The 27,959-nt window shown below is 59.9% G+C and overlaps 2 protein-coding genes, 1 long non-coding RNA gene and 2 other non-coding genes across 9 annotated transcripts; 1 reads left to right on the top strand and 4 right to left on the bottom strand.

Annotated features, from left to right (window-relative positions):
- Positions 1-228: 228 nt before the first annotated feature.
- LOC112306479 (uncharacterized) lies at positions 229-4,796 on the bottom strand. The gene is made up of 4 exons (XR_002974952.4): positions 4,559-4,796; positions 3,759-3,844; positions 2,663-2,715; positions 229-636 (listed from the first exon to the last, which is right to left on the bottom strand). It is a non-coding gene; the product is annotated as an uncharacterized lncRNA (long non-coding RNA).
- On the bottom strand, positions 3,266-3,401 carry LOC112306633 (small nucleolar RNA SNORA43). Its single transcript, XR_002974963.2, has one exon. It is a non-coding gene; the product is annotated as a small nucleolar RNA SNORA43 (small nucleolar RNA).
- Positions 3,918-4,054, bottom strand: LOC112306638 (small nucleolar RNA SNORA17). The gene has a single exon (XR_002974967.2). It is a non-coding gene; the product is annotated as a small nucleolar RNA SNORA17 (small nucleolar RNA).
- Positions 4,797-21,569: 16,773 nt separating the features above from the next.
- Positions 21,570-24,845, bottom strand: MRPS2 (mitochondrial ribosomal protein S2). 5 transcript variants are annotated; one of them, XM_053919136.2, is made up of 5 exons: positions 24,459-24,845; positions 23,961-24,095; positions 23,339-23,598; positions 22,535-22,587; positions 21,570-22,218 (listed from the first exon to the last, which is right to left on the bottom strand). In XM_053919136.2, the coding sequence occupies exons 1-5, from the start codon at positions 24,688-24,690 to the stop codon at positions 21,639-21,641; spliced, it is 1,260 nt and encodes a 419-aa protein (XP_053775111.1). In that variant the 5' UTR covers positions 24,691-24,845; the 3' UTR covers positions 21,570-21,638. The 5 variants fall into 5 exon arrangements, with proteins under 5 accessions (XP_053775111.1, XP_053775119.1, XP_053775121.1 ...); XM_053919144.2 differs by having other exon boundaries at positions 23,979-24,095; XM_053919146.2 differs by lacking the exon at positions 22,535-22,587 and having other exon boundaries at positions 23,339-23,468.
- A 266-nt stretch (positions 24,846-25,111) lies between these two features.
- Positions 25,112-27,401, top strand: PIERCE1 (piercer of microtubule wall 1). The gene is made up of 3 exons (XM_024562430.3): positions 25,112-25,434; positions 26,189-26,267; positions 26,947-27,401. Exons 1-3 carry the CDS (start codon positions 25,292-25,294, stop codon positions 27,136-27,138), a joined length of 414 nt encoding a protein of 137 aa, XP_024418198.1. The 5' UTR covers positions 25,112-25,291; the 3' UTR covers positions 27,139-27,401.
- The last annotated feature ends 558 nt before the right edge of the window (positions 27,402-27,959 follow it).

Raw genomic sequence — 27,959 nt, 5'->3', positions numbered from 1 at the left:
TGTGGGACGGGCGTGGACGCTGACAGCCTGTCCTTCTACACATGTCGGTGCGTGACATTGTAACGAGCCATGTCACCACTCAGCATCCTCCCCATAACCGGGGAGCTGCCTATCACCACGGTAAGTTCTCTTTCTCTCTCTCTCTCTCACACACACACAATCTCCAAACTCACACTGTGCATGGCTGTGCATGGCCGTGGCCCCATTCACAGAGGCTTGTCACGGGTACACTGTAAACAAAAGGTGCCGCTTTATCGTAAGGGTCCCGTACACAGTACACAGGAGTGCAGGGGGTCCTGCGCCGCCTCCCCCCACCCCCTCGCCCCACAACAGCTAAGCACAGGGCTGCTCCCAGCATCCTGCACCCAGGCCACTTCTCGAGGTCACGGCTGTCCCAGCTCTCCGACACGCCTGGCCCGGCAGCACCGAAAGCCGCACCGGCTGTTGAGATGTGTGTTGGGCAGCATCCTCCTCCCTGCTCTCTGCTCTCCCCTCAACCAGGGACGGTGCCTGGGCACGTCCAGTGGAGCCCCATCAGTAGACAGAAGGCCAGCTGCTTCCCAGACCGCCCCAACGACGTGCACACCGGCGCCGGACCACGGCCCTCTCAGCTCACCAAGCACAGCAGAGCGGTTCCTGGAATGCAAAGACATGGCTGCTGAAGTCTCCCCAGCCCCCAAGCCCAGCTCCCTCTTCTGAAGCCCCCCTTCGCCGCCCAACTTCTGGTGGGACTCAGCAAAAGTAACACACTTAGCCTTGTGAAAGTTCAAAGCCAAAAGCAGCTCTCAGCTCTAAGAAAACACCACGCCCCATAAGCAGGCTTCCCTCTAAAGCCAGGTTCTACTCAGTTACCTGTGGGGACAGGCCCATTCTGCACCCCGCGGGTTCCAGCACCGAGCTGGCCGCTGGGCTCACAGGTGGACATGAGCGACCCCCTTGTCCTCCTCTCTGGTCAGCAGGCCCACTAACTCCTGCCACTCTACATCACCCTGTAGAGAAGCCATGGAAAACCCAGAGCCTAATGCGAGGAAAGGCGGGCAAAACCCAGTGGTTGCTCAGGAGCAGCAAGAACGGCCACAAGTTCCAGGTGTCCGTTCTCTTAGCAGAGCTGTTCCCTCCCCAAACGTGCTGAACGGCACACGTCCCTGGCACGCAGCCCAGGGTGGCAGTGTCCTCCCACAGAGCAGGGCAGGGCCGGCCAGCCAGCCACTGCGTTGTGAGGACCTCTGGTGTGCCCTCTCAGAAGCAGCTGCCCCAGCCCCGTGACAAACCCAGCCAGGCCGCTCCGAACCCCCACAATGGCAAGGTGACAACCCTCTGCTGTCCTCAAGCACGGACTTCCAGGCCGCTTATCACATGGTGATCAGTAACTACCACCACCTGACAGGTGCAGTGACCGAGGTCATCTGACAGTCACCCTGCCTCCGCACCTGACTCTACTCCCAGAGGCCCCGGAGGGGCGGGCTCTCACTCCCCTCACTCTGCCCCCCAGACCTGGCCCTGCTGCAGGCTCATCACAGGGCCGCCTGTGCGCCAACAAGCAGCGTGGGCTGGGCACCCGAGAGCGCCGACTGTTTACGTTTAACTCTGAAGAGCCTCACCCTGCCAGGCCTGGGTTTTGCAAGAGGCAGCTGCCGAGTGCAGAAGAGAGGGGCCGAGGACGAGCACCCCACTGAGAGCGTCCCTTCAGGGCAGCCCCTCTCCCAGCCAAAGGCCACCAGGCTCTGCTTAGTGGCGACCTGGACTCCTCCCCCAAATGAGGACAATTCCACCCTGGCCAGCATGGCTGGGCAGGTTGGGTATCCTCCCACAAACACAAAGGTCGCTTGTCTGGGTCCCGGTCAGGGCACAGGCCTGGGTTGCGGGCTGGGTCCTTGGTTGGGGGCGTGTCAGAGGCAATTAACTGATCGATGTTTCTCTCCCTCTTTCTCCTTCCCTTCCCCTCTTTGTAAAAAAATAAAATCTTAAAAAAAAAAAAAAATTCTATACCTGGCACCCCCCCCACCCCGGAATCTAGCAAACCAGCATCCCCCGTGAGGGCGAGGAAGTCCTGACCCCAGCCCCCACCCACCCACCTGTCCTAGAAGAGTCCTGGGATGACAGAGCCCACACCCGCACCGCACTGCCCAGCCCATCCCAGGTCGGGCCCCTGGACCTGAGAAGGGGAGGAGGATGCACGATCAGACCGGCACCTGCGCTGGCCTGACTCCCGGACGAGCCCCAGGGATCCGACCCGGGGACCCAGACCACATGCAGCTGGGCGGGCCGGCCGCAGCACTGTGGATGTCTGCCCCAGCCCACCCCTGCCCGTGCCTGCAGCACCACCCACTTGGGAGCCTCAGACAGTGTCCTGGGAGGGACCCCAAGTTGCCCCTGGTGGAGAACCACCAGTGAACAGTGTTTGTCCGACTCGCACACCCACTCGTTTCAGGAAACAGATGCAAGATGTCTCGCTCCGTTTTTAAATTTTAAAACAAGGAAGCCCTGGCAGGGCAGTTCAGTCGGCTGGAGCATCGCCCCAACACGCCAAGGCTGTGGGTTCAATCCCCAGTCAGGGCACAAACAAAAAGCAACCAGCGAATGCATCCTGAAGTGGAACAAAAAATCAATGCCTCTCTCTCTCAAATCAAAATAGAACCCCGAAAAGCAAGGAGTGTCTTACCTTGAGCTGGTGGTCCGAGGTCTTATGTGGCTGTGACAGACTGAGCCCTCCGCCTGCAGGGGACAAGGACAGCCTGGTGACACCCACCTTCCCAGCGGGGTTACTGAAAGCAGCCCCCCCTCCCCAGTGCCCTGGTTGGGACCACCGTGTATGTGCAGTTAGCCGGCCCACCAAGGGGTTCCCTGGGGGCCCGGACTTCCGACTCATCGATAGTGAACCGCTGGCAGCCCCACCCCCCAAACCTCTCCTGCTCTGAGTGCTCCACTCGTCTCAGCGGTCCCTAGAGCAGGGGCGTTTGTGTGCAAGGTGGCTCCTGCCTGCCCCCGGGGCCCTGCAGGCCCACGAGGAGTGCGCACTAGTGTACAGGTTCTTAGCCCGGGACGACTGCTGAAGGGCCCAGACCTCTCTCCCGGGCCGTCCCACGGGGCCCAGAGTTTGCCGTGTGTGTGCCCGTCAGTCCTCAGAACGGCCTCGTCTGACACAGGGGAAAGAGGAAGACTGCAGTTCTGCGGGTCTCGCCTGGGGTTCCCAGCTGCAGCCTGAACACAGGCCCGCCTGGGAGCGCCCCTGGCGTCTCGCTGCCCACTGGCCAGGCGCACTTAGGGCTGTCAGGCTACAAACCATTCTTAGTGCCCACCGTTCTGGGCACTGAGCGTAGAAATAGCCACTTCCTCTCTGCCCTGGCGTCACAGGTGCAGCACAGCAGCTGCGTCTGTGGTGCCGGTGGGTCCTGCACCTGCAGGGCAGCTGTCCCCCCCCAACCTCCCACCCCCGGGGCCAGGGCCCCAGGCCTGTACCTGCTCTCCCCACTCAGTGTCTAATACGGCCACAGCTGCCATGGATGGGCACCACGGTGCAGCCAGGAGGGCCCTGCCCAGAGATTTCTGCACCTTCCCTCCCCGTGGCGAGGAGGGTCACATCAAAGTGCCCAAGACCAGAGGGGAGGGTGGTGACACAGGAAATGAGCCCCGCTCAGCAACTCCCCCAAACTTCCCGTGCCACCGCCTGCCTCACACCCTCCACCAGGTCCTGGCTGCAGTTTCCTGATGGTAAGGGACGCTCAGGGCCTGGCCAAGTCAGCCCCAAGCCTACTCACCTGTTCCGCTCACCCCTGCGCTAGCAGCCGGCTCCTGCCTCCTGCTGTCAGGCGCCCGTCAGCCCCATGATGGGGGAAGCCAAGAACTAGGAAGGAATTGGGAGCTCTCACTGGACAGGCTTCACGCTGCCAGCACCACCAGGGGCCAGCGCTGCACCGACTGTCAGACCATCAATCACCCAGGCGCTCATGCCAGAGAGCTGGAACGCTGGGCGTAGACAGGCCTCTCTGCTTTCTGCCACCTAATGACACAAATGTGACACAGCAGCCACATCTGCAACGCCTCTAGAGGCAGTGTGCAGGGACGATCAACTCCGGGTCTCAGTCCCCACAGGCACTGAGGACGGCACCCAGGAAGGGCTTCATCCGTAGGCCACACCTCAGGAGACCACCTGCTCCAGCACCAACCTGCCAACTCACCCGGGTCCAGGGTGCCCTCCCGGGATCGTAGTTTCCAGCAAACTCGCCAGAGAAAGAAAAAACCCAGCCTATGAGAATCTTACAAATTCAGAAAAAAGCACGTCGCCCAGCCCGGGCTTTGCTGCGGTTGGTCCACAAGGCGACCCTGCCACCCGGGCCTGTAGAGTACAGCAGACCGTTACCCTCCCCGGGGCTCCCTGCTTAGCCCCAGCGTGGAAATGACGGTTACTACGCAGTGGAATCGGACGGAAGACAGGCGATCCCTGGCCTGTGATCCAGCGCGGACCCCCGGTGACCCGGGCACCAGGCACCGCGCCGGCCTGTAGCAGTCACACCGACAGCCATTCGGAAGTCGCCTAGCAAGCAGGGAGTCAGCCCACCTTGCAACGCGTGGAAGGACGGGGACGACGGCTCCCTCGCCGTTCCCGCCTCTTCTCCACGGGGCGCGCCCCCCCACCCCCGGAGACTCCGAGTCCATACGCGCTTCAGCCCGTCCGCCCAGCAAGGCCCCGGTGCGGCGTGGCGGTGGGCATCGACCTGGCCACGACCATCGTGGCCCTGCAGAGAGGACACGGACACCCCTACCACTGCCGCACGGAAAGAGCATACGGCCGCGCGCCGCGCTTTTTATATCTCGTACGGCGGCCCGCGAGGGCCAAGCCGCGTCCGCCCGAGGCCGTGCCGCAGCGCCCTCTAGCGGGCCGCCCTTTCCCGTCCCGCCGGCCGGGCCTCTGCGACTCCCGCCCGCGCAGGCGGCTCAGGTCCTCGCCCGCGAGCCCCGCGTAGCCCTAGTCCTCCTCCCGCAGGGTGGGACCCCGCAAAACGGGGATCCCGGGGGGACCTGCCTGCCGTGGGTAGCGGAACGGCGCGGGCCGGCCGGCCTGTGCAAAGCACTTAGAGCTCTCCGTGGCGTCTCACGGGTCACCGTCCCCCGCCCCGCGGTGCGCGCTGCCCCAGCTTCCGTCCGGGTCAGGGCGCAGGCGAGAGGCGACCACTGAATGCGGCAATGAGGGGAATAACGGGCTCATGGTTCTCTCTCCTTCTCCCCGTCCCCGGCCCTCTCTCTAAATAAAAATCAAGAAACAAAAAACCCAGAATGAGTCCCCTGTACCCACCCACACTACGAGGGTGCGAATGAAACCCTGACAGCACCACGTGTTGTGAGGATGAGGAGCCACGGGACTCACGCGGGGCTGTGGGGTCACCTTTGAAAACTGTGGTCGCGTGTCTGGAAGGCGGACACACACCTGCAGGAGCCACCGCCTCCGCTCTGGGGGCGCGCTCCCCGCACGGCGAGCTCACCGGCCTTGGCACAGGTGAGTCCACCTGTCTGCCACCCGTGGGTGGTGGATGGAGAAGTCAGCTGGGTTATGTACAGGGCTCCGCACAAGTAACGCCCCTCTCTTATTACAAAATCATGAGCCTGTCATTCTGTAACATAACACTATCACACCGAAGCACGCCGTATGACATTTCGGGTGAAATGTTCAAATTAAAACTGTAAATTATTACACCCATGTTATTACCCTGCCAACCACACTCAAGCAGGCCTTACTTCTGCCGGACCCTGTGTTTTTCCAGTTTATTTTTAGCGTGCATCTCATGAGGTTTGCCCCATCTTAGGGTCCTAGTGGGCACTTCAAACGTCCAGGCCTCGTTCCTAGGGCGGAGCTGAAGGAACCGAGAGAACCGCCGGGCCTCACCCCCTCCCCACCGACAGCCCAGGGCTCCAGTGCCCGTCCTTGCCAGCACAGGCTATTCTGGGCTTTGGGTTCTGACGGTAGCCATTCTTATGAGTGTAGAGTGGTCTCGCGTGGTGCCTCTAACCTGCATTTTCCTAGTGATCAGTGCCGCGGGGCGTCGCTTTCTGGGCTTGCGGGCCGGTGGGGTCCGTCTTCAGAGACTGTGCCGCCCAGGCCTGGGCCCGGTTTCAGTCGGGCTGGTTTGCGGTTGCTGCTCGGTCGCTGGGTTACGTGTGTGTTCACTCGTTAGCTCCCGTCAGACCTGTGATCTCTAGACACTTTCTCCCTCCGTTTTTACCCCTCCGTTGCGTGCTGCTGCTCACGCTGATCCACTCCAGGCTGCATATTTTTCCTTTGTGTTGCGGGTGTTTTGGGCGTCCTTCCCAGGAAATCCTTGCTCAGCGTAAGGCTGGGGATCTCCCTCCGTCCTCCCCCACCCCGCCCCGTTCCCCATGCTTTCTCTAGGAGTTTCATAGTTTTAGGCCTCATTTAATCTTTAATTCATTTTGAGTTAATTTTTGTACACAGTGTGTATTTTTATAACAATATTATACAGAACCGGCACAGCCACAGCCACGCTGACTGATGACCGCGTGTGGTTCTTACAAGCAGAATGAAAGAAGCCAGGCACTGAAAAATGTGCTGTGTGATTTCATTCAGACACCGCTCAGAAATACGGAAAACTAACTCCGAAGCAAGAACATGGGTCCCCCGTGGGGGACAGAGGGCAGCGACTGACATGGGCGCATCAGGGGCGCCCCGAGGGGGCCCAGTGCTGTTTCCTATGGGTGCGGGTGACCTCCCAGCTCCCTTCGGACAATTTAGATTTCTCGTAAATATGCTCCGTTGCGCTACTTGCTGGAAGACGGTGATATCCGTTTCTTCCAAGGCCAGATAGCGTGGCAGGTGACAGACTCTGGACCACACGTCCTGCCTCTGACCTCGTCCTTTCTCAGGGACCCGGGCCATGTGACCGACTCTCTGGGCGTCAGTCTCCTCATCTGTGAAATGGGTAGGTTGTGGGGCCTCCCTCACAGTTAGCGGGCAGACTCGCTCCTCGCTGGCCCACGGCTGGAGCTCCGTGGGCTGTGCCCTTCCCTCTGCGGGCGGGTGGAGCAGGCTGGGAGCTTTCCAGGTTGGGGAGAAGGGCCAGAGCCCAGCTGATGCCCAGAGCAGGGGGGCATGCCATGCCTGGGCCCCCCTCCCTGTGTCAGCTCCTGCCCATCTGTGAACACAGGTGAGCGAACCTGTGATCTCTAGCAAGTTAGCCCTCGTAGCTACGGCCACGTTCGAGGGTCAGAGGGTGACGTCATCAAAAGCCAAATTCGCGTTTCCCAGTTTGATCCCAACTCCGACACAGAGGAGCAGACCTGGGCGTGGGGGAGGGGGACATGGGTGCTGGGATTATGAGTTATTTCTATGTTTTTCACGGTAGTTTGAAAATTTCCTAATACCATGCAGTGAATGTGCCGCTGAATCAGATTAGGTTCCATGCATGATCTCATCGTGACATGTTTATACATTTCCTAAAGCAAATAAAGAACCTGGTAACTGAAGTGAGACGTGCGTGGCCAGGCCTGATGATTAAAGCTAGAGCTGTGCCAGGAAATGGAACCAGCGGGGAAAATAGCACCCTGGCAGGAAAGCGCCATTTTTGTCCGGGCACCTCTGGGACATCGGTGACGGACACCGCTCTGCTCCTCACATCTTCCCTAGATTATCTCCAGTTTTTTTTTTTTTAGAGGGGGGACGGGAGGGAGAGAGGGAGAGAAACATCAATGTGTGGTTGCTTCTCACACCTCCCCAACTGGGGACCTGGCCCACAACCCAGGCGTGTGCCCTGACCAGGAATTGAACTGGCGACCCCCTGGTTCTCAGGCCGGCACTCAGTCCACTGAGCCACCCCAGCTGGGGCTGCCATGTAGTGATTTTAAAATGGGGAAATTTCACACAGAATTCAAGGTTCCTGATCGCTTTTGGAAAGGAGCTCTGCCATTCCGAGTGGGCATCCCCAGGCGGTGCCAGCTGGCACTGAGGAAGGATGACAGTCCCCTCGGCCACCTCGCTGGGTCGCCCGGTCTTTAGCCCTCTCCACAGCAGGTGCCGTGGACGGTAGAACTAGGGGTTCATGCTCAGCTCGAGCTCTCGAGTGCAATGCCCCCAAAACGATGTAGGAAGTGTCCTCTGTGCGGTCACACAGTTTGTGCCATCGTCCTGTGAGCTCGGGCATGAGGAGGACGCATTGTTAGCGAGGGGACCTGGCCCTGCTGAGGCAGGTTCCGCCCACAGGTCAGCTCTGGGCCCTTGTGTCCACCCAGAGAATGGGGAGAGGCTGGGGAAGCGGACCCCGGGATCCCAGGGACTCTCATTCCCAATGCAAACCACACGGGAGAGTTGAGGCCTGGGGGCGGGGCAGCCTTTGTCTCAGTTTCTCAACTGTCCCCTGTGGGTTGCCTAGGGAACAGCCACAGCCCATCCCAGCAAGAACACGCCAGGGCTCTCCCCCACGGTGGGTGGCAGGGGCACCCTTGGGGGCGCACAGGGCTCCCTTGCAGACACAGGTGGGCCCGCGCAGGAAAGTCAGGCCTCGTGTTCGCGGTCGGGCTCCTGCACGTAACCCCGCTTTGCCGTGTGCATGCGCTCCCGCGGTGGTGCCACCCAACAGGCTGGTCCCAAGTGCCCCCATCCAGGCCAACTGCTCTGTGACCCCCTCCTCTGCTGGGGTGTTTGAAGAATTCCTGGACCTGTGGGGGCCGCCCCATGTGCACTGTGGGGTGACCACTGTCCCGAGGGTGGCCCTCCCCTCTCAGCACCTGTGTGCCGAGGCCATTACCGGAGCTCCCGGGGCCAGCACAGACCCACCTCCGGGCCCGAGCGACACCCGCCTCCTACCCACCCTCTGAGCTGGGCTCGGGGGGCCGCGGAGCCTTTGCTCTGCGTCCAGGCCTGTATCAGAGGTCTGTGAGTTCACTCCCAGATGGATGAGGTGCGCATACTTGAGACAAGCTGGAGACGCCGTCCCCTCTACAAAGGGACACAGACCCTCCCCCAAGTTATCCTGCAGGTGAGGGAGCTGATCCACGTCACCAAAGGGAGTGCCACACTGCCGCCACTGCTCCTGCCACTGTTTGGACACCTGTGGGCAAGTGAACACCTGTGGCCCGTTCCCCGTGACAACCCCGTGGCGGGAATGCACCTGCAGTCCCATCCCCATGACAACCCCATGGCGGGAATGCACCTGCAGTCCCATCCCCATGACAACCCCGTGGCGGGAATGCACCTGCGGCCCCATTCCCTGTGACAACCCCGTGGAGGGGGCCCACCTGCAGTCCCATCCCCGTGACAACCCTGTGGCGGGAATGCACCTGCGGCCCCATCCCTGTGACAACCCCGTGGAGGGGGCCCACCTGCAGTCCCGTCCCCGTGACAACCCCGTGGCGGGAATGCACCTGCGGCCCCATCCCAGTGACAACCCCGTGGCGGGAATGCACCTGCGGCCCCATCCCTGTGACAACCCCGTGGAGGGGGCCCACCTGCAGTCCCGTCCCAGTGACAACCCCGTGGCGGGAATGCACCTGCGGCCCCATCCCTGTGACAACCCCGTGGAGGGGGCCCACCTGCAGTCCCATCCCCATGACAACCCCGTGGCGGGAATGCACCTGCGGCCCCATTCCCTGTGACAACCCCGTGGAGGGGGCCCACCTGCAGTCCCATCCCCGTGACAACCCTGTGGCGGGAATGCACCTGCGGCCCCATCCCTGTGACAACCCCGTGGAGGGGGCCCACCTGCAGTCCCGTCCCCGTGACAACCCCGTGGCGGGAATGCACCTGCGGCCCCATCCCAGTGACAACCCCGTGGCGGGAATGCACCTGCGGCCCCATCCCTGTGACAACCCCGTGGAGGGGGCCCACCTGCAGTCCCGTCCCCGTGACAACCCCGTGGCGGGAATGCACCTGCGGCCCCATCCCTGTGACAACCCCGTGGAGGGGGCCCACCTGCAGTCCCGTCCCCGTGACAACCCCGTGGCAGGAATGCACCTGCGGCCCCGCCCCCGTGCCCGCCCGTGGCGGGGGCCCACTTACAGCTGGTGCTGATGCTGCGTGGCTGAAGAGATACGGGTGTTGGGCTCCCTGGTGCCCTGTGGGCTAGGAGTGACGCCTTTGCCGGGGTCTGCTGTGAGGTCGCAGGCGGCAGCGCTCAGTTCAGAAGGGTCTGGTTTGGGGGTGAACGGAAAGCGGCCATGGGCCCAGAGTCTCCTCCCCAGGTTTTGTTTCTGGGTCGGGCAAGTCCTAAACGATCCTGTATTCTTCCCTTTGGTGAAAACAAAGCACCAAGCCTTGGCTTTTCTTTAAAACAATAGGAAAAATAATAAATGTCCTTCACATTTTGCTTGAGGATCACTTCGTGGTTCAAAAGGCAGCCTCCTTTGAAAATGTCCCATTCTGATGCCCAGCCCCCTCCCAGCGGAGGGACACGGAGCTTTCTCTCGTTCCCGTGGGAGAAGGCCCTGGGTCTGATGCCGGACAATCTCGCAGTGCCCCCTTGGGCCTGCCCCCTCTGGGCCTCAGTTTCCTCATCTGTAAAGTGGGGCTAGGGTGACAGGGTTACGTGGTTTACTCCCAAAAGGCCTTGCAGCTCCAACAGCTAAGGACCTTCAGTTACCAAGTGTCCTTCACACCATGACAGGTGGTGCAGGGCATGTAGACACCAGAGGGGAGCCCTGGCTGGTGCGGCTCAGTGGATTGAGCACCGGCCTGCAAACCAAAGGGCTGCTGGTTCGATTCCCTGTCAGGGCACATGCCTGGGTTGTGGGCCAGGTCCCCAGTAGGGGGCATATGAGAGGCAACCACACATGGATGTTTCTCTCTCTCTCTCTCTTTCTCCCTCCCTTCCGCTCTGTCTAAAAATAAATAAATAAAATCTTCTTTAAAAACCCCAAACCAACCCCAGAGGGGAGGGGAGCTGCTCCGAGCGAATTATCTGAGCAAAGCCCTTCTGCACCCAATGCCATGGGAAGTCCCTCTGTGCGGCTGCCGCTCGGGTACAGCACCGTCCATGTCACCAGATGTCCTCGCTGACCTCGGCCACTGGCATGGGTCTTTCAGGAGGATTTGGGTCGGACCTGGTGAGTCCCTGGGTGTGGTACCCGCGAGTCCCGCACAATAATGTTCATGAATTCCAAGTGCTTTTTCTGGAAAATCTCACTTCCATCGTGTTCTGGGCGAAGTTTCTGAGTGAACCTCTATGTCTGTGTCTTGGATCGAACTGCCGTGAGGGTCACACAACCTTCACCTGGGTTTTCTGCCCTTTGACCCACTTCTCGCATGTCACAGCCACTTTGGGCATCAGAAGGTAAAGTTTCCCTCCGCCCCTGTGCCAGCTCCCCTCTTGCCGAGAGACGCTTTGAATTGCGTGCTCTGCCTGGAGAAGGTCCAGGCGGGAAACCAGAGGTCAGATTAAATCCACGTGAAGGTTAGGGGTGCAGCCACCCGGGCTGCCGGCTGGAGCGAGTCTGCGTCCCTCTTCCTTCCCTTCCCAGGACTCCTCTCCCTGCTCCCCTTGGGGGTGGGAGCTGTATCCTTTAGGTTGGCGGGGGCTTGGGGCTATGGTTTGTGCCTCAGACAAAAAACACCTCTGGGACAAAGATACATCTCTGTGTTGAAAGGAAAGAAAGTTGCCTTTCTTTTTATTTTATTTTATTTTATTTTTTAAATATATTTATTGATTATGCTATCACAGTTGTCCCATTTCCCCCCCCACTCCACTCCATCCTGCCCACCCCCCTCCCTCCCACATTCCCCCCCCCCCCATAGTTCATGTCCATGGGTCATACTTATAAGTTCTTTGGCTTCTACATTTCCTACACTATTTTTACCCTCCCCCTGTCTATTTTCCACCTATCATCTATGCTACTTATTCTCTGTACCTCCCCCTCCCACTCCCTTAATGACAACCCTCATGTTCTAGTTGTTTGCCTAGTTTGCTCTCGTTTTTGTTTTATGTATGGCCGTTAATAACTGTGAATTTGCTGTCATTTTTACTGTTCCTATTTTTGATCTTCTTTTTCTTAGGTAACTCCCTTTAACATTTCATATAATAAGGGCTTGGTGATGATGAACTTCTTTAACTTGACCTTATCTGAGAAGCACTTTATCTTCCCTTCCATTCTAAATGATAGCTTTGCTGGATACAGTAATCTTGGATGTAGGTCCTTGCGTTTAATCTTGAGTAATGTAATTATGATGTGCCTTGGTGTGTTCCTCCTTGGGTCCAGCTTCTTTGGGACTCTCTGAGCTTCCTGGACTTCCTGGAAGTCTATTTCCTTTGCCAGATTAGGGAAGTTCTCCTTCATGATTTGTTCAAATAAGTTTTCAGTTTTTTGTTCTTCCTCTTCTCCTTCTGGCACCCCTATAATTCGGATGTTGGAACCTTTCAAGGTGTCCTGGAGGCTCCTAAGCCTCTCCTCATTTTTCCGAGTTCTTGTTTCTTCATTCTTTTCTGGTTGGATGTTTGTTTCTTCCTTCTGGTCCACACCGTTGATTTGAGTCCCAGTTTCCTTCTCATCACTATTGGTTCCCTGTACTTTTTCCTTTGTTTCTCTTAGCATAGGCTTCATTTTTTCATGTTTTTCGAACAGATTCAACCAAGTCTGTGAGCATATTGATAACCAGTGCTTTGAACTGTGCATCCGATAGGTTGGCTATCTCTTCGTCGCTTAGTTGTATTTTTTCAGGAGCTTTGAAGTGTTCTGTCATTTGGGCCATTTTTTGTTTGTGTGTCTTGGCACGTCTGTTACTTTAAGGGGCGGAGCCTTAGGTGTTCACCCGGGCGGGGTAATGCTGGTTGCTGCGCTGTGACGCTGTACGTGGGGGAGGGGCCGAGTGGGAGCAATGGCGCCCGCCTCACTCTCCTCGGGATTTCAATCTTTCACTCCGATACCCACAATCAAACTGGGCCACTCTGGTGCTGGTTCCCGAGTAAGTGGGCCTGTGCACACTCTAGGCCCCTGTGGGTCTCTCCAACAACCTCTCCTGTGAGGCTGGGAGTCTCTCCTGTTGCCGCCCCAACCCCCAGGGGCGCTTTCAATCAGAGGTTTGAGGCTTCATTTCCCGGAGCTGGAGCCCTGGGCTGCGCAGTCTGCTTCGCTGCCCGCCGTTCGTCCGGTTTATCTGTGGGTGAATGTGGTGCCGCAGGGTGCTACCCGCCACTCTGCCTGCCCCGCTCTCCGCCACTCTGAGTCCGGCCCTCTCAGTTTATCTGCGCAAATGTGGGTCCACAGGGTCTGCTAGTGCTCGGACTGCCTGCGCCATTTGTCCCACACTCCGCCAGTCTCAGTCCCGCCACAGCCACGCGAGTCCTCTCCACCCCGGTGCCCGTCTCCGCCCCTCCTACCAGTCTTGATGAATGTTTATTTTCTATTTCCTTGGTGTCGGTCCCCCTTGCTGTTCGATTCTCTGTCAGTTCTGGTTGTGCAAGGAGGCGCAGTGTGTCTACCTACGCCGCCATCTTGGTTCCTCTCACCTTTCTTTTTATTTTTAAAAACAGATCTGGTCCTGGCTGGTGTGGCTCAGTGGACTGAGTGCCGGCCTGCAAACTGAAAGGTTGCCACTTCGATTCCCAGCCAGGGCACGTGCCTGGGTGGCCGGTCGAGTCCCCAGCTGGGGGTGTGCCAGAGGCAACAGATGAACATCTCTCTCACACATCAGTGTTTCTCTCCCTTTCTCCCCTCTTCCCTCTCTAAATAAACTAAAAAATAAATGAAACAGGCTGAAACAGGCTTATTGAGCTGTGCCTCGCGTGGCCTCGAGTGGCATGCCGTCCTCCCATCGAAAGCCCACAAAGGGCCGTGGTGCCCGGCACATCAGGGGCCGTGCAGACAGTGGCACGCAGCGGCCCCGTCCGGCATCCCCGCAGCCCTTTCATCCCTCTCCGTGTCCCCTTGGGCCTGGCACACGCACACAGGACAACACGGCACGTGGCTGTTGTGACCATCTGTGTTCGTAGCCCACACCCCCAACTCACTCTGTTCTGTGCCGCATAGTTCCCACCGGACAGATGGCCCGCATTTCCTCTATCCGACCTCCGTTGGTGGGCGTGGGGCTTGTTCCCACTTTTCCCGCCACAGCCCGCCGAAGATGCTCAGCTGTCTTCCTTTCTCTCGGGAACACACCTGGGAGGGGAGCAGCCGGGTCCCATGGAAACTCCACATTCTTTTACTTTTTAAAGAGATTTTATTTATTTTCAGAGAGAGGGGAAGGGAGGGAGAAAGAGAGGGAGAGAAACATCAATGTGTGGTTGCCTCTCGCACACCCCCTACAGGGGACCTGGCCCGCAACCCAGGCATGTGCCCTGACCGGGAATCGAACCGGAGACCTTTCGGCTTGCAGACCAGTGCTCAATCCACTGAGCCACACCAGCCAGGGCAGCAAGTCTCTTATTACACATACAGTGAGCTGATATTTTGTCCCATTCAGTAGGTTGCCTTCTCACTTCCTTGACATTGTCTTTTGATAACACACTTTTAAAATATCATGAAGTCCAATTTATTTATTGTTTATATTTGTGCTTTTGGGGTCATATCTAGAAAACCACTGGCTAACTCAAGGTCAAAGAGTCTTACTCCCTTACATTTCCTTCTGAGAGTTGTGTGTCTTAGCCCTTCGTGAGTGCGGGGAGGAAGGAAGGCGTCGGCTGCTTTCTGTCGGTGCCGACACCGGCTGTCTCAGTACCACCTGCAGAGGAAGTCCTTCCTGCCCTGCCCGGGCCTCGTCGCTCCTCCGGTTGTCGGACTGCAAACGTGGAGGTTCGTTTCGGACTCTCGAGGCCATGCGGTCGCTGGGCGTCTGGTCTGACGCCGGCAGCACGGCCTCTCCGCCTCTGCAGCTTGTAGTAAGAAATCGAAAAGCGTGATTCTTCCGTCTGTGTCCTTCAGTCTGGCTGTTTGGGCCCCCTTGCCTTTCCATGGGAATTGTAGCATCGGTTTGTCCATGTTTGCGAAAAAAGAAAAAAGAAAAGAAAGGAAAAGCAGCTGGGAATTTGCTAGGAATCTCACTGACTGTGTAATTCCATTTGCAGAGAGAGCACTGCCACCTTCACGGTGTAAAGTCCAATGTCGTGAGTGTGGGATTATTGTCAATTATTTTGGTTTTCCTTACTCACTTTCAATACCGTTTTGTAGCTTTCATTGTACTTGTGATGCTAAATTTGTTTGAAAGGACTTATTGTTTTGGATGCTATTGTAAATTAACTTGTCAACTTTCAGGTTTTTCATCACTAGTTTATAGAAATAGCACTGATTTTCATTTTTTAAAAGATCTTATTTATTTGCTTTTAGAGAGAGGGGAAGGGAGGGAGAAAGAGAGGGAGAGAAACAATGTGTGGTTGCCTCTCGGGCGCCCCCTGCTGGGGACCTGGCCCACAACCCAGGCATGTGCCCTGACTGGGAATCAAACCAGCAACCTCTTGGTTCACAAGCCAGCACTGAATCCACTGAGCCGCAGCAGCCAGGGCCACCACTGATTTCTAAAAAATTAACACATGAGTTTCTGGTGAATAACATAACGATTCCTTACGGGTACGTTTTGCTGAATGATCAGCACAACAAGTCTGGTTCGCACCCGTCCCCTTCGTGACGGGTTTCTTCTTGTGATGGGAACGTTTAAGCTCTACTGTCTTAGCTACTTTCAAACAGCAGGGTGGCGGCATTAATGACATCACCGTCACATCGCCAGGACTGACTTATTTGTAACTAGATGTTTGTGCCTTTTGACCCCCTTCACCCACAGCACCCCCCCCCCCGCCCCCCCGCGCCCCCTCGGGCAGCCACCGTCTGCTCTGTGTCTGCGAGCTCGGTTTCTGCTCCTTTCAGATTCCACACGGAGGTAAGGTCACGTGGGATCTGTCTTTGGCTTATTTCCCTGGGCGTGAAGGTCTGGCGGTCCCTTCACATCGTCCCGTGTTGTGACGTATGTATTGCATTTTCTTTCTTTTTAAATGAACTTTTATCTTTTTAAAGATTTTATTCATTTATTTATTTTTAGACAGAGGGGAAGGGAGGGAGAAAGAGAGGGAGAGAAACATCCGTGTGTGGTTGCTTCTCCTGTGCTCCCCAATGGGGACCTGACCCACAGCCCAGGTGTGTGCCCTGACTGGGAATAGAACCGGAGACCCTGTGGTTCACAGGCCCGTGCTCAGTCCGCTGAGCCACGCCAGCCAGGGCTGTATCGCATTTTCTTTATCTGCTCATCCATCAGTGGACACTCGGGTTGTGCCCATGTCCTGGCTGTGGCGAGTAAAGCTGCAGCGAACGTGGGGGTGCAGACACCTCTCCAAGTTAGGGTTGTGTTTCCTTTGGATAAACACCCAGGAGCTGAGTTGCTGGATCACATCATAGTTCTATTTTCAATTTTTGAGGTCCCTTCGCACTGTTTCCCTCAACAGCTGTGCTGATGGACAACGCCACGCAGTCAACCCTTTCGTACCGATCCCGCACTCAGTAACCGTGGGGGACTCCTCTGTTAGCCCTAGTGGGTTTTCGGGGTATTCTCTGTAACTGCCTGTGCACACGGTCGTGTCCTGTGCAGAGAGAAGCCACTTCCTTTCGTCCCCTCCCGTCGAGGTACCAATGGTTTTGTCCTCTTGCCAAACGCACATGTGGACAGCTCGGGAGAGTGCAGGGTGGGGTCGGCACGAGTGGACACTGCTCACCTCCCCCACCTTCCCCAGTGGGGGTGGCGTGTTTCCTGGGCTCAGGAAGCTCCCCACTGTTTCTGCTTTCTCGAGTGGTTTTGTCGTGAAAGGGGGTTGGATTTTTTCCAATGGTTTTTCTGCACTTTGTGAAAACCAGCTTTTACGGCAGCTTTGCGACCATGAAATTGTCTCCCTCTCTCCGTCTTCCTCCCACATACCAACACACGGGACCCTCTGGAAGCCCGCCACAGCCCGAACATTACATACTCGCTGAAGCTGGTTGAAGGAACAGCCCCGACCTTGTGGCCCAGGGCTGTGGCCCTGGCTGTTGTGTGTCCCTGGGGGATGGGGGGGCGGACCAGCGATGACTAGAAATTCAAACGTTGATGCTGACAGTGTCCGCGGTGGTGGCTCCCTCGGGCACTCACGCTGCATCGTTGTCTCCTGTCTTTACTGACAGTAGAGTGAAAATAACGAGCATCCCAGAGGTTGTGCAGGAAATAGCGCCCGCCAGGTGCAGGCACTGAAGGGGAGCCGGGAACAGGCTGAAAGCAGACCCGAGCCCTGGCCAGGTGGCTCAGTTGGTTGGAGTGTTGTCCTGTGCACCGAAAGCTGTGGCTCGAGCCCCGGTCAGGGCGCACACCTGGGTTGGGGATTCGATCCCGGCAGCCTGTGTGGGAGGCAGTCGATGGATGTTTCCCTCTCACATCGATGTTGCGCTCGCTCTCTCCAATCAATAAATATATCCTTGGGTGGGACTGAAAAAAATACCCTTCAGACCCAAGGGACACGCCTGAGGGGACATTCCGTGCAGGCCCCGCTGCTGCGGACGGGCACACTGAGAACGCGGCCGTGGTCTCTTTTCTGAGGCTCGTGCACCTGCTTTTCCGTTGCAGGAGTCGGTGCTGGCTGCATGGCTGGCTGTCCTCTCCAGTGTGAGCCTTCTGTTCCATGTTGTGGCGGGGACAGGTGAGAGGGCTCAGGGCCATGTGTGTGTCCAGACGGGCAGTGTCAGCCAGGCTTCCCCCGGCGGTGCCCACTGGGCCCAGCATGCCACACACGCTCTGGGTGGACAGGCCCTTAGCCACAAACCCCCTCCGGCTCTGAGTCTCTAACGCCCTTCAGTGACAGCGGTTCTGAAGTGGAGATGTGAGGGCACAGGTATGTTTGCGTGCGGCGTTCACCAGGGTCCTCCAGAGAAACGAGCAACGGGATGTGTGTATACACACACACACGTGTGTTGTGCACATGCCTGCGTGTGCACGGGTGCATGCCCAGCACGTGTGCACGTGTAACAGTGCCATACAGAGAAAGAGACCAGTTTTAATGTGGTGGCTCATGGGGCCGTGTGGGCCAGGCTCGCAGACGAGGACCTCAGGCACTGTGGTCTCCAAGCGGACTTTCCTCTCCGGGAACCTGGTTCTGCGCGCAAGGCCTTTTGCGCCTGGGGCCCCCACCTTGACGGTGATCTGTAGGCAAAGCCCGAAGGTGCTCGTCAACCACACCTGCCAAGCACACTCACTGCAGCGCTCGGGCGCTGCGTCAGCCTGAGGAAGTGATGGCACGCTAGGGCCGGTCCGGTGGGCACGGGAGGCCGGCCATCGATCGCAGCCACCTGCCCGTGCCCGGCTCCACGCGTGTCCCTGAGCCGTACTGAACCCCCAGATCAGGACGTGGCGCACCTATCCCGTGTGTGGCACCGAGCACGGACCCTCTGCCCGGGAGGACGCCACGTTCCTGGGTGACGCTCACGCTCTCCCTGGAGCTCCTGTAACTGAAAGGCTGTCACGTGACGCTGAGTATGTTGACACGCTGGAGGTTCCCTGTCCCGTGACGAGAGCGTGAGGAGGGAAGGAGGACGTGTTGCGGCACGCACACTCACATGCCTGCAGTTTAGGAAGACGTTGGAGCGGGTTCTCAGGCTGCGGCTTCCCCGAAGGCAGTGGGATGCTCTCTGTTTGGAAAGGTGGCCACGCTGGTGAACTCTTGTCCTCCAGCAGCTCTGGCACGAGCTTGGCCACCAGCTGCCCAGCTAGCACCGCCTCGGGGCCAGATCTAGCAGCCAATCTGGAGTTAGAGCCCCGTCTGGCCCAAGCCCCATGGCTTGACGCAGCGCCAGCTCCAGCACCAGGCCCGGAGCCGGAGCAGCTCTCTCAGAGCTCTACTGCACCAGCTGTAGCGCCACCGTCAGCCAGAGGTCGTCAGCCAGCTCCAGTGTGTCGGTTTCAGGGCCGCAGCCGACTCCAGCAGCTCCAGCACTAGTGTTACAGCCAGCTCAGGAGCTCCACCCAGCTGCAGAACCAGGTCCAGAGCAGCTCTGGAGACCCGGCCCATGCCAGCTCCAGAGCCAGAGGCACTGCGACACCGGCCGTCCGGGCTGCAGCACAAGCTCTAGCAGGGGTCACAGGACTGGCCCACAGCCTCACCTTGTGGGCAGGCTGGGTGTGGGGCTGAGGGGCTGGCCCTTCCCCACTGGGTGTGTCACTGTCCCCTCCCTGGGCCTCAGTCCTGTTCAGCCTGACTCTGTGAAAGGTCGCAAGGGCCCGAGTTGGGCAAGTTCCACCGCAGTGGCCCCTTGGGAATCCTGACTTGGGGTCACAGAACACACCAAGGAGGGAGAGGACCAAAGGCAGGCCCACCCCCAGGGAAACAAGGGTCCCAAAGGGCACTGGCCCTGGAATCCTCCCTGCCTGACATCCGCAAGGGCACACACACACACACATATACACGTGTGCACACCATGCAAAAATGCCTGCGGGTGACCTCCCGGGACGAGCAGAGGGGCAGGTGAGCCCCCTCGGGACGTGGCCGGGCCCTGCACCCTGTTCTCCCAGACAAAGGGCCTCCCCGTCTCTCCAGGGGCCTGCTCGGTGGGCAGAAGCCTGTCTGCTGGTGACGGTGCGTGTCCCCGTCAGGGAGGTCGGGCCTAGGAAGTGCTTGTGTCGGGAAATCCCAGTGTTTGCGGCACTGGGGGGGTGCCGCACCTTCCTCTGGCTCTGGGTCCCAGGGAAGCTTTCCAGCCTGCCGTCTGTGTTCCCAGATTTCTGTGCTTTTGCGGTTTGGCTTGGGTGCCGTTTCCCCCCTGGCCCCGGCTCTGGGGCCACACGGCACGGCTGCCTCTGCCCCACGGCTACACGCAAGTTTCCTAACACGGCCTGTTGTTTACGTCGAACCTTTACTCCACCTTGGATTTCCCTTCCAAGTAACAAAAGCAAGCGCTCCCTCGCATGAACACACGAAGCACACGCCTGTGGCAGACACAGGCACCTGCCATGAGGCTCTGTTGACAGGAAGCATCGAGATGTGAGATGAGGTGCAGGGACAGGGACAGCAAGTGGACGGGAGAAAGCAGGTCCCGCCGGGACCGCTGGGTGGCGGTGAAGGTCCCGTAGGGCCCCCACCAGCTTCTCCCCGGGGCCCGCCCTGTGCCCACGCTGTGGGGCTCAGGCAGTTGCAGGGCTGACCCACATTACACTGGGACTACTTTTTGAAGGAGGGACAAACCACTCACGCCTGGGTCTTGAAGGGCAACGGGACAGAAGGAACAAGTTTGGATAACCTCACAAATGTGCGACCTTGGATCTGGCAAAGGATGCAGCCTGGTGGCAGGGCTGGGGGGCGCCCAACTGCACGGGTTGGGGCTGCGGCCACTCAGGAGGCAAAGTCCCAGGCTGGACCCTGGCACTGGCTGGGCAAGAAACCTCCCCCCGGCTGTCTCTGAGACCCCGGTGGCTGCACTCCCTGCAAGCTCCCTCGCCCTCATGGGGTGGGGAGGTCCCTCCTGCCCTGGCCTTTGCTCTGGTGGCTCTACCATAGTCTCTCCCTGCCGGGACACCCACAGGTCAGGGTTCAGAGGCAAGGCCTAACGGGTCAGGTCAGGCATGCTGGCTGCAGAAGGGGCACTCGGGAGGCCAGCCCCTGCCTTTCCCGGGCCTGCTCACTCTCCTACGGGGATTTCTTGGGGTTCACCTCCAGGGTGGCAAACTTGAAGGCCCCTTCTGCCAGGGATGGGGTCCCCCTTCACCTGAGCCCCTTTGGGAGCCTCCCCAGCTGGCCTCTCATCACTGGGTCCATTCCTGAGGCCCCCAGCCCCACCTGGGGCCTTCCCTCCAGGTCTTTACTGCCCTCATGTGAGCTCTCACCCAGTCCCCCGCCTGTCCCCAGCACCCCCGGCCCAGGAGCAGAGCAAGTACAAACTCCTGGGCCCCTCCCTGCTGCTCTTCAGGGGACAGATAGCAGGATGCCAGGAGGCCATCACATGGTCCCCGAGCAGCAGGGAGTGGGGGCTGTTCCTGGTGGGCGTCAGGGTCTTCTGACTTCGCCAACCCCACACCTCCCATGCCAGTGGGCCTCTGCACCACTCACAGTCCTGCCCAGGCCCGACCTGCCTATAACACCCTCCCTAATGGCCCGCCCGAGGGCGGCCCGGGGCCCTCTGCCCGCAGCCCCCGGAGGCCAGAACTCCGGGTCAGTGAGCAGTTTTACCTCGAGTCCTGGCGTCAGTGTCCCAGCCGCCCTAAGGCCCCTCTGGCGCACACCCTGTTGGAGCTCAGCTGTGGTGGTGGGGGCTCACCTGCACACCGAGCCCTGGAGGGCCCCATTTACCTACCTAGACACTCATTTTCATGTTCCAGGTTTGCACATTGAAATGAAGGTCCCTCAGGGTTTCAGAGTGGCACTTGGTTCCCTGTCCCCCAACCTCGAGGTGGTGGATGGGACACTAGAGACTCATCTTCCTGCCCTCCACGTACTCTGCAGGACCCAGGCCAGCACAGGCCGGCACGTGTCCAGCCACCCTGCCCCGCGGACAGGCGCTCGGGCGCACGGCACTGAGCCCTGAGGAGACGCGCTGGACAGGGGTCCACCTCGCCCCAGGGACGTCCTTCCTGACCACTGGGGAGGGTGGCTCGCACGCACCGAGGGCCGCAGCCAGGGGAGGGAGGGACAAGCACAGGGACGAGCTTGGCTGCTGTTTTTATTGGGGAGAAGAGCAGACAAGTGAGGGGAACGGCCCATGTCCAGCTGGGCCTACGTCTCCGGGGTTGAAGGGTCTGCAGGGCCGCGGCCCTCAGCGCCTTCCTGGGCCTGCAGCCGATACAGGGCCTCGACCTGTTGGCGCTTCGCCTTGGCCCGGTTGATGGTGGTCCGGAAGAGCCGGCAGAAGAGCTGGACGGACGGGGGCGAGTCGTCGTTGCCGGGCACGGGGTAGGTGATGAGGCAGGGGTTGCAGTTGGTGTCCACGACGCCCACCGTGGGGATGTTCATCTTGGCTGCGTCTCTCACAGCCACGTGGGGCTCGAAGACGTTGTTGAGCGTGTTCAAGAAGATGATGAGGTCCGGCAGGCGGACCCCGGGGCCCAGCAGGAGCGGTGCGTTGGTCAGCAGGCCGCCCTTGAAGTAGCGGGTGTGGGCATACTCGCCACAGTCCCGGGCCGTGTTCTCAATCAGGTGTGAGAACTGCCGATTGCGGCCCACGAACAAGATGATGCCCTTGCGATAGGCCACGTGGGCCATGAAGTTCAAGGCCAGCTGTAAGTGCGCGGCAGTCTGTTCCAGGTCGATGATGTCCTGGTCCAGGCGGCTCCCAAAGATGTAGGGCTCCATGAACCTGCCAGAGACCCCACCCAGGTGTGTGAACAGAGCCCCTCCTCATCCTCGGTGGGGACACCCTTTTCCCAGGATGACAGGAGTGAGGACCTTGTCCTGTGAGTGACGGCTGGGGCAGCTGGGGCGGGGGGTGGCAGGGAGTGGTGGGGGTGGGTCTGGCTCACAGGCCACTTCCATGTCTTGGACACGTGGCTCAGCCTCAGAACCTGCGTCTTGTCATGCAGGGACCTTAATACAGCTCATCCCACAGGGACGTCTGGGTGTTTCAACGTGACATCACAACCCCTTTTGTCATGTTATCATCTTGGAGGCCTTACCAAGGCTCTCCTGGGGCTGGGCGGAGGGACCAGCAGAGCACGGGTGCCCCAGGCTGCAGGTGTGAGAGGTCAGGTCAGAAACCAGCCAGGCCTGGGGGCACAGAGGACCAGCGGGGCAGGAGAACCTCCAGGCCTTCTCCAGAGGGTGCCTCCCCTTCAGTGCACTCCCACCTGGCTCTCGTCCCTTCCTCTGCAGAATACTGGAGGACCCCAGCCCCCAGCTCGCCCTCCCCACAGTGGAACCCCTGCACCTGCCGGCCACCCCTTCTCTCCAGATGCCCCACTGATGTGGCGGCCATCCAGGCCCAAGCTGCTCCCTCCCAGCACCCATGTGACACCTGCACTGGGGTGGCCAAGGTGTCACCCCTTAAGGGACCCCAGCTCCTGATGTCTCTCAGGCCTCCCCTCATTGTAGTCACCTTGGTAAAAGCCACTGACACCTGCGCTGTGCTGCCTGCCACCCCCCAACCCCAACCCCAGACCCCAGCTCTGCCCTCGCCACCTCCTGTCTACTTGCTGTCCCAGTTCTTCTGCCACAGGGGTCAGACCACTTTCCTCGCTGGCCTCCCACCTGCCCCTCCAGCCCCTCTCCAGTCCATTCTCCACACAGCCCTCGCGCTGACCATGTGAGAGAATGGGGCCAGTTACCACTCCTCTGCAGAGCCTTGGGGCCCTCCCCTCCCCCGCTCCCTGCACCTACAGTCCCCCCAGGGCTGTGAGTCTATCTGGAGGACGGAGCTGTGCTCGGACAAACTGACACACACCAATGCAGATAGACCCTGTCCCCCAGGGCCCCACACTTGCCTGTGCCGACAGCCAGCTTTGTGTCCCAGGTGCACCCGGGCATCGAAGAGGCTCCTCACGGAAAACAGCTCCTTGACATTGAAGAAGTCTGAGTGCTTGAGCGGCTCGCTGAGGATCCTGTCTTGGAGATCTGACCAGCAGCGGGTCAGGAGGCTGGGTCTGAGCCCCTGCTCCGCCCATGCCCCCGAGGAAGTGACACGGCTGGGGGAGGGGCAGTGAAGCCGGGGGTTGAAGGTGCCCGGGGTCACAGGGTTCTTTCCCTAAGACGGAACAGAGCTGGGTTCCGACCATGGCTTTGCTCCTGGGCCCAGCTGGTTTTGGAGGTCTTTACGGTACCTCCTGGGTCAGCAGAGATGCATCGGGGTGGGAGGTGCTGGCCCTAGCCCCGTTCAGGGGTGGGTGAGGGTCACTCTAAAGCCCGTTTTCAGTGCGCAGCACCTAGCCCGTGGGGCTGCTGGGCGACAGGCTGCCCCTTCTCCCCGCTTGAGGCGGACCCCTCCAGGGTTTCACAATTAAGCCAAAGGGCACTCAGGACTCCTGGCGACAGACGACTTCAATCCGACACAGGGAGGCCTGGCGCCTAACCTCCCCCCCGCCGCCCCCCGCCCATCTGCCCAGGGACCTGCTTTCCCGCCGCTACCCTCGGGCTCGCTCAGGGCGGGGGCCGCGGCGCTCTCCAGCGTCCTGCTGCTCGGCCGGGCCGGGCTGGGGGTCGCCGCCTTGAGGACACGCAACCGCAGCGACCTGGGCCAGACACCTGCGGAGAGAGCGGAGAGCGGAATCAGGGCGCGCGTCCTCCGGTTTTCCTCCCGCCTCCTGGGCCCCGTGCAGCGGCAACTTTGCAGCCCCGGGGAGGCGACCCTGCAGGCCAGGGGCGGGGATGCACGGGCGCTCTCACCCACGCTCAGCAGACGAGGCAGGGAGCGCGCGGGCGCCATGATGAGGAGGAGGCGGAGGCGGGGCCAGAGTGGCTTCTTCTTCCGCCGCGGCTCGCGCCCCCGCAGCACCGCCCCCTGCAGGCCTGGAGGTGCCCCTGCGGGCTCCGCGCCGCGCTGCACCCCAGCGCCGGAGGCGCGTCCGGGCCGCGAGGGGTTGAGTCGGACTCGTGCTCGCCGCTTACCCGCACTGCAGACGCGCGAGGCCGCAGGGCCGCACCGGGGTCCGGGCGAGTGCGGGGTCGGGGGGCGCGTCCTCTCGCCCTGCCCCCTTTGCCCGAGACCCCGCCAGCACTCCGGAACGGCGTTGGGGGCGGCCCCTCGCGCTCTCGCTCGCCTCCTCCCTGCAGTGCTCGCGGCCGCGTGCCCCACGAGCCGTCCCCGTGGGAACCCGCCGGGCCTGGGCACTCTCCTCATCTCTGGCCTCTTGCACTCCAGAATCGTCTTTAATTTTTAAACAATGCTTGGCTTAGAAGGTTTCCATAAACTTAGGCAAGTCTGGAGTCGAAATGCATTCTCCGGGTACGAGGGGCACGAAGTGGCGGGGTCAAGGAGCACCCCTGGCGTGCACCGTGGGCGTCGGAACCCAGCGCGCGGGAACCCAGCGCGCGGTCGGCCCTGCAGCGCTTGAAGTCCTGCATGTCGTTGATGAAGCCCCGGCGCCTGCCTTGGGCCGCTTTGGGACAAGGTCAGGATGTGACTTGCGCGCGAGGACGGCTCGCCCCGCACGCATCCTGGGTACTCGGTACTGCAACTCCAGGGAGCGATGCTTTGTTATCTCGGCTAGCGGGCCCCTGGGTTTCCGCCCCTGAAGATTCTAGACCTCGGGCTCCAGCCCAGCCAGCCCGCTGGGGGGCGGGGCACGGCAGCCGCGGCTCCTTTAAGTACTCGGCCCACCCACTCAGGTGACCAAGCCGTCGCTTAGCAACAGGACGCCGCGCGACCTTCGTGGCGCGGGCTGTGGAGAGGCTGCTGCTTTCCTTGCCTCTCTCCCCGGTGCTACGTCCCTGGACGGCGGATGTCCGAGGAGGACCCCCGAGAGTGCGCGGAGCCTGTGGAGCCCGCGGCCCAGGCCCCCCTGCCGAAAACCAGCGACTATTACTCCGTAGATGAGAACCTGCCGGTCAGGTTCAACAACCCGGCGTGGTTCCGGGGCTACAGGTGAGAACCATAGGGAGGGGCCACCTGGCAAACGCAGAGGAAAGAGAGGTCACATTTCCAGCGGGCAGTCAGGGGCCCAGATGGTCCTGCCTCTGCTCAGACAGCCCTGGGGGCAAGCGTCCCCAGGGCCCCAGCCTGCTCGGCTCCCAAGTCAGCTTTTCGCCCAGCGAGCTGCAGAAGTGCTACCCAAAGCTTTAGACGCCCCAGTTGGTGGCCTAGCCAGTGCAGGGGGGCGGTGGCTGATGCCAGCAGAGGCCACACACCCCGGTTCCGGGCGGGGGTGAGTCTCCACTCCTGTCGGGGCTCAGAGGAGCCTCTTCAGAGTGTGCCTCCGACCTCCTGCCTCAGGCCATGGTGACCTGGAGTCCAACACCTGTGAGCTATTGAGCTCCCGGCAGACTCCCCTCCCTCTATCACAGCTGGGCCAGAGTGCCAAGTGGGGGGGCTGCCACCCCACCCTCTGGCCTTCGGTGCCCTCCACAACCCTGGAGCGGTGGGGCTGTTATCTTCCCGTCTTCCAGGAGAGACCGCTGGAAGGGTGGAAGGTCGGGTGGCTTAGGGCTGCCTACGAAGGGCAAGGGCAGAGGTGAGTAGAGAGAACCAGGGGCCCATGCTCCCTGGGAGCCGCATTCCTGGCGTATCTCCAACCTGGGGCATTTCCCACAAGGTTCCACTAACCAAACCCAATAGGGCTGTGGCTTGGGCAGAATTAGACAAAATGGACGGAAGATAGAGAGCCTTTCTCACCTGCCAGGACCAAGGCACCCGTCTCTGTGTACAGGACCAGTAACCAAGCTTACGGCGGCAGGGCCCCCACCGTGCACGAGATGCCGGTAAGCGGGAAGCACGGAGAGCGCGGGTGTATGGGGGGGAGTCTCTAGAAGCACTCCACACCCTGGGTTTCTCCAAAGGGCAACACGTCCTGGGGGCAGGGGAGTGCCCGAAGTTCTAACAGGGCAGAGTGGGAGGGGCACCTCAGGTCCGCTGGACCAGGGCCAGGTAGAAATGAACGGACCTGCAATGAAGCATTTTCAGGAAGGAGACAAGTGCCTGTATGTTGGCTCATGATGTCACGTGGACCAGTCACACGACCAGTCTCCCAACCGCAGGCAGTCGGTGCTGCGGCAGATGAAGAAAGGCCCAGTAACCGGCCTAGCTGCACAGTTTGTGAACCAGACCCTAGGAGTGGCTTTGGGTGGGACCCTGAGCCCAGGCTCGGAGCCGCACCCAGGTGTGGACAGCCACACCCAGGTGGCCCTGCAGGCGTTGGCCCCTCCCTCCACCCACGTGTGGAAGGAGGCACTGTTGATCCTTTTCCCGGGGCCAGGTGTGGAAGTGAGGCCGAATCCGGACGGTCCGGGGCACCCTGGGCCATCCTACCGGCCTGGTGTCTCTGCGTCCTAGGGGTAGAGACATTTTCTCAACAAATCCTTATTTTTCTTCCAAAAACACCTAAGGACTGACTGTTTAAGGGTATCGCCTCACACCGTTGTGTTCCCTTTTTATTTCCAGAAGGTATTCTATGCGAAGTCGAGTACATTTTCCAGACAACTAGCAGCTGCTGGAATGTTCCAGAACAATTCCTTCAACGTCTACATGGAGAAGAGCATCGTTACAGGCGTCGACAACTGTATCACCACCTATGACCGGCTGAACTTCCACCCGAGCTATAACGCCAACAGGCCATCCATCTGCAGTGACTGAGGGGCCCGGGGCACCTCCTCCCCACCAGGGCTCCCCGCCCCCAGCACCGGCCAGCTGGACAATTGCCACCCCCCGGTCTCCGACGACTTGCCCAATGGTGAAGGCACTGACTACACCACTTGGCCTCAAAGTATCGTTCCTCTCTAGGTGAGGAAAATGTGCAAGCGGGGCTGCGACATCCTCCTTTCACAACTTGAGTCTTACATCTGAGATGGGAGGATGCTGGTGCCTTGAATTTGCATTAAAATGCTGCTATGTCCAGGCTCATGGACTCATCTGTGGTCAAGGAGCAGGCCCAGGGTGGCCGGGGACCCACGTGGCATCCTGAACACTGTTCACCTGCGTCTCTTTTTGGGGGCCTTGTTTCTGCTGGCGATTGCTCAGTCTCGGAGGGAGGGACAGCATCCTGCTGGGGGAGACCGAGCCGGGCAAGGGAGGGGCGCTGCAGAGCCCACTGGGAAGGTTCCAGGCAGGAGCAGGCAGGACAGAGGACAGACTCGGAATGCGGCTGGACATCCTCCAGCCCCGAGGGAGGGCCGGGCGGGAAGCTCAATGAATACAACAGGGCTGCTCCCGTCAGAGGGGCCAGTACCCATGGGCAGTTCTTGCCTGTGTGCCCATTTAAAGTCTTCAATGGCAAGTGAAGAAGATGCGGGCAGAGGGAGTAGCTGCAGTGAGTGGAGTTTTATCTCCGTGTAGTTAGTCCTCGTCGGTGTTTTCCAGGCGTTAGGGGTCCCGCAGTAAGGAAACATCTTCCGTGACATCGCGTCTTTCAGAGGCAGGTCTCCCCTCCCCTTAGGAGACACGCCGCACATGTTTGG

The sequence above is a fragment of the Desmodus rotundus genome, chromosome 1, assembly GCF_022682495.2.
Source record: "Desmodus rotundus isolate HL8 chromosome 1, HLdesRot8A.1, whole genome shotgun sequence".
Lineage (NCBI taxonomy): Eukaryota > Metazoa > Chordata > Mammalia > Chiroptera > Phyllostomidae > Desmodus > Desmodus rotundus.
The sequence above is the reverse complement of the archived record's forward strand: the minus strand, read 5'-3'. Positions and strand labels throughout refer to the sequence as shown.

Bases quoted from the DNA above. Each gene is read 5' to 3' on its own strand.
- PIERCE1 (XM_024562430.3), top strand. From the start codon at position 25,292: ATGTCCGAGGAGGACCCCCGAGAGTGCGCGGAGCCTGTGGAGCCCGCG. The intron at 25,435-26,188 runs GTGAGAACCATA...CTCACCTGCCAG, and splicing joins GCGTGGTTCCGGGGCTACAG to GACCAAGGCACCCGTCTCTG. The intron at 26,268-26,946 runs GTAAGCGGGAAG...TTTTATTTCCAG, and splicing joins CCACCGTGCACGAGATGCCG to AAGGTATTCTATGCGAAGTC.
- MRPS2 (XM_053919136.2), bottom strand. From the start codon at position 24,690: ATGAGGAGAGTGCCCAGGCCCGGCGGGTTCCCACGGGGACGGCTCGTG. The intron at 23,599-23,960 runs GTCCCTGGGCAG...GTTCCGTCTTAG, and splicing joins GGGTAGCGGCGGGAAAGCAG to GGAAAGAACCCTGTGACCCC. The intron at 22,219-22,534 runs GTAAGGCCTCCA...GGTCTCTGGCAG, and splicing joins CCAGCCCCAGGAGAGCCTTG to GTTCATGGAGCCCTACATCT.